General features: G+C 60.9%; 1 protein-coding gene across 1 annotated transcript; it reads left to right on the forward strand.

Moving 5' to 3' along the window:
• Nucleotides 1-3,411, forward strand: LOC310863937 (DNA-directed RNA polymerase III subunit RPC2-like; the record flags this gene model as incomplete). Its single annotated transcript, XM_083772473.1, has 1 exon — nucleotides 1-3,411. One exon carries the CDS (start codon nucleotides 1-3, stop codon nucleotides 3,409-3,411), a length of 3,411 nt encoding a protein of 1,136 aa, XP_083628599.1.
• Nucleotides 3,412-4,260: the final 849 nt, after the last annotated feature.

A 4,260-nucleotide genomic window follows, 5' to 3' on the forward strand; every position in this document is an offset into this window, starting at 1 on the left:
ATGGAGGTGCTCACTGACGAGTTCGGGAGCATGAGCACCCGGCAGCTCGCCGCTCCTGTCGACACGGTGGCGGAAAAGTGGAAACTGCTGCCGGCGTTCCTGAAGGTGAGAGGACTGGTGAAGCAGCACATCGACTCGTTCGACTACCTCGTCAACGTGGACCTGAAGAAGATCGTGAAAGCGAACGAGAAGGTCACGAGTTTGGTCGATCCTACGTGGTACCTGAAATACCTCGACGTCCACGTTGGCACGCCCGACGTCCAGGAGGGCTTCAACGTGACGTGGCCCGTCTCGCCGCACGAGTGCCGCCTGCGGGATCTGACGTACGCCGCGCCCGTCACGGTGGACGTGGAGTACATGCGAGGCGGGCAGAGGGTCATCCGCCACGCCGTGCCCATCGGGAGGATGCCTGTCATGCTGCGCAGCTCCCACTGCGTCCTGGCCGGGAAGACACCCGCCGAGTTGGCCGCGCTCAACGAGTGTCCCCTGGACCCGGGGGGCTACTTCGTGGTCAAGGGCCAGGAGAAGGTCGTCCTGATCAAGGAGCAGCTGTCCAAGAACCGCATCATCCTGGAGCGGGACCAGCGGGGCGCGTTGGGAGCCTCCGTCACCAGCTGCACCCACGAGCGGAAGAGCAGGACCAACGTGGTGGCGAAGAAGGGCCGCTTCTACGTGAGACACAACACGCTGTGCGAGGACGCCCCCGTCGCCGTCGTGTTCAGAGCCATGGGCGTGGAGAGCGACCAGGAGATGGTGCAGATGATAGGCACAGAGGAACACGTCATGGCCGTCTTCACCTCCAGCCTGGAGGAATGCCAGAAGGCGCGGGTCTTCAGCCAGACGCAGGCTCTGCAGTACCTCGGGAATAAGGTGCGGGCGCCGCTGCCGCGCAGGTGGGCGGGGCCCAAGAAGACCAAGACGGAAGAGGCGAGGGAGTTCCTGGCCTCGCTCCTCGCGCACGTGCCCGCCAAAGAGTTCAACTATCGTGCCAAGTGCGTCTACCTGGCCGTGATGGTGCGACGGGTCATCCTCGCCCAGCGGGACCACAGCAAGGTGGATGACAGGGACTACTACGGGAACAAACGTCTGGAGCTCGCGGGGCAGCTCCTGGCGCTGCTGTTCGAGGACCTCTTCAAGAAGTTCAACCAGGAGATGAGGAGCACTGCCGACAAGCTCATCCCCAAGCAGAGCGGCGCGGGCGCCGCCGCGGCTCAGTTCGACGTGGTCAAGCACATGCGGCAGGACCAGATCGCCAGCGGCATGGCCGTGGCCATCTCCACGGGGAACTGGACGCTGCATAGGTTCAGGATGGACCAGAAGGGCATGACGCAGAACCTCTCGCGCCTCTCCTTCATCTCGGCGCTGGCCACGATGACCCGGGTCTCGTCGCAGTTCGCCAAGGGCACGAAGGTGGCGGGGCCACGCTCGCTGCAGCCCTCCCAGTGGGGGATGCTGTGCCCCTCGGACACGCCCGAGGGAGTGGGCTGCGGCCTGGACAAGCACCTGGCCCTGATGACCCACGTCACCACTGACGCGAAAGACGACGGCCCCGTGGTCAGGCTGGCCTTCAACCTGGGCGTGGAGGACGTGGGCCTACTCTGCGGGGAGGAGCTGGCCAACCCCGGCGTCTTCCTGGTCTTCCTCAACGGGAGCATCCTGGGAGCGGTCAGGGACCACAGCAGGCTGGTCCGTGCCTTCCGGCTGATGCGACGGGCCGGCTTCGTCGGGGACTTCGTCTCTGTCTCCACCAACGCGACTGACCGATGCGTCTACGTCTCGTCCGACGGCGGACGCCTCTGCAGGCCGTACATCATCGTGATGGAGGGACGGCCGATGGTGAACAATGGACACATAGAGGAGTTGTCCCAGGGCCGCAGGACATTCGAGGACTTCCTCTGCGAGGGACTGGTGGAATACCTGGACGTAAATGAGGAGAACGACTGTCAGATCGCCCTCTACGAGCACATGATTGGCGAAAACACGACGCACATGGAGATCGAGCCCTTCGCGCTCCTGGGGGTTTGCGCCGGGCTCATTCCCTACCCGCACCACAACCAGTCCCCCAGGAACACGTACCAGTGTGCCATGGGCAAGCAGGCCATGGGCACCATCGGCTACAACCAGCGCAACCGAATGGACACCGCCATGTACCTGCTGGCGTCCCCTCAGAAACCCCTGGTGAAGACCAAGACCATCGAGCTGATCGACTTCGAGAAGCTGCCGGCCGGTCAGAATGCCATCGTGGCCGTGATGAGCTACAGCGGCTACGACATCGAGGACGCCCTGGTCCTCAACAAGGCCTCGCTGGACCGGGGCTTCGGCCGATGCCACGTCTACAAGAGCTCCAAGTGCGCGCGGAAGCGCTACGCCGACCGCACCTTCGACAAGTTCATGGGACCCGTGCTGAACGCTGCCACGCACAAGCCTGTCTGGAAGCACCACATCCTGGACGCAGACGGGATATGCTCCCCTGGCGAGAGAGTGAAGAACGCGCAGGTGCTGGTAAATAAGCACGTGCCGACGGGCGCCCGAGGGACGCCGGAGGGCGAGCCCCCGCAGTACAAAGAGGCTCCCATCAGCCACAAGGGCCCGACAGAGCCTTACGTGGAGAAGGTGATGATCTCGTCCAACACGGAAGGCGACACCCTCGTCAAGGTCCTGCTCAGGGAGACCAGGAGGCCCGAGGTGGGGGACAAGTTCAGCAGCCGACACGGGCAGAAGGGCGTGTGCGGCCTCGTCGTCCCGCAGGAGGACATGCCCTTCTGCGACTCGGGCATCTGTCCAGACATCATCATGAACCCGCATGGCTTCCCCTCCCGAATGACCGTGGGCCAGCTGATCGAGCTCCTGGCCGGCAAGGCCGCGCTCCTGGACGGGCGCTTCCGCTACGGCACGGCGTTCGGCGGCAGCCGTGTGAGCGACGTGTGTGCGGACCTGATCCACCACGGCGGCTACAGCTACCACGGCAAGGACTACGTCACGTCGGGGAGCACCGGCGAGCCGCTGGAGGCCTACATCTTCTTCGGACCTGTGTACTACCAGAAGCTGAAGCACATGGTACTGGACAAGATGCACGCGCGGGCCCGGGGCCCCGTGTCCGCGCTCACCCGACAGCCCACCGAGGGACGCGCCCGCGATGGCGGCATGCGCCTGGGGGAGATGGAGCGTGACTGCCTGATCAGCTACGGGGCCAGCGCACTGCTGCAGGAGCGCTTCATGATGGCCAGCGACGCCACCAAGGTGGACGTGTGCGGGCGGTGCGGCCTGCTGGCGTACGCGGGATGGTGTCACTACTGCCGCTCGTCGGGCCACGTTTCCTCGCTGCGCATGCCGTACACCGCAAAGCTGCTGTTCCAGGAGCTGCAGTCCATGAACATCGTGCCTCGCCTCAAACTGGAGCCGTACAACTAGAAAACTCCGTCCATCCATCCATCTTCAACCGCTTATCCGTAGGTGGGTCACAGGGGAAACAGCTCCACCAGAGAGCTCCAGACTTCCCTCTCCAGAGCAACATTAGTGACTTCCTCCTGGGGGATTCCGAGGCGTTCCAAGGCCACAGTCAGCATTGCTATGGAAAATAACCAGTATGCCAAGCATGGCCTTTGAAAGGTTGGAGTAGATCTGATTGCCTCCCAACTTCATGGCATATGTCCCACCAGGCCTCATCAGTGCGCTTTGTGAGGATGTGGTCTTCCAAGAAGGACGTTTGATACAACCTGAACTCATCCTCCACCTGGTCCATAGTGACCCCTCCAGGCAGAATAGATGGAAAGCGTCTGATGAAGTGGAAATGGACAGATTTCCGTTTGGTTATGTCTGCCACCACAGCATGCATCAGCAGCTCATCGCTAAATGGAAATTTGGAAATCATGTGTTCAGCTGCAGCTGAGAAATACTTTCTGACATCTCTGAAAAATGGCTCCAGCTCTAGATGGATTTGGATGAAGGTCTCGGTGTCCTCGCCAATGGAGATTTCTTCATCACTCAGCTGGTTTTCTCTGCTACTGTACTCTGTTGATTTGATGCCTCTAGCAATTTCATCCATCATAATGATCACATGCTCTGGCTGACAGAATGAAAGCAGTATCTTCTGAAGTTGCAGCTCCAAAGTTGGTAGCAGGATTTGTATACAGGGTTCCTTTTTTTGGAGAATTTTGTTGCCAATGTCAAAAATAGGTATGGCCCTTTTCAGAAACAGTGCATACACCTTAGACATGGGGTTGGTGAGGAATTGAAGTACCTTCTGTGATTTTGTCAGAA

This window comes from Protomyctophum parallelum (genome assembly GCF_964188405.1).
Source record: "Protomyctophum parallelum genome assembly, chromosome: 9".
Classification (NCBI taxonomy): Eukaryota; Metazoa; Chordata; class Actinopteri; order Myctophiformes; family Myctophidae; genus Protomyctophum; species Protomyctophum parallelum.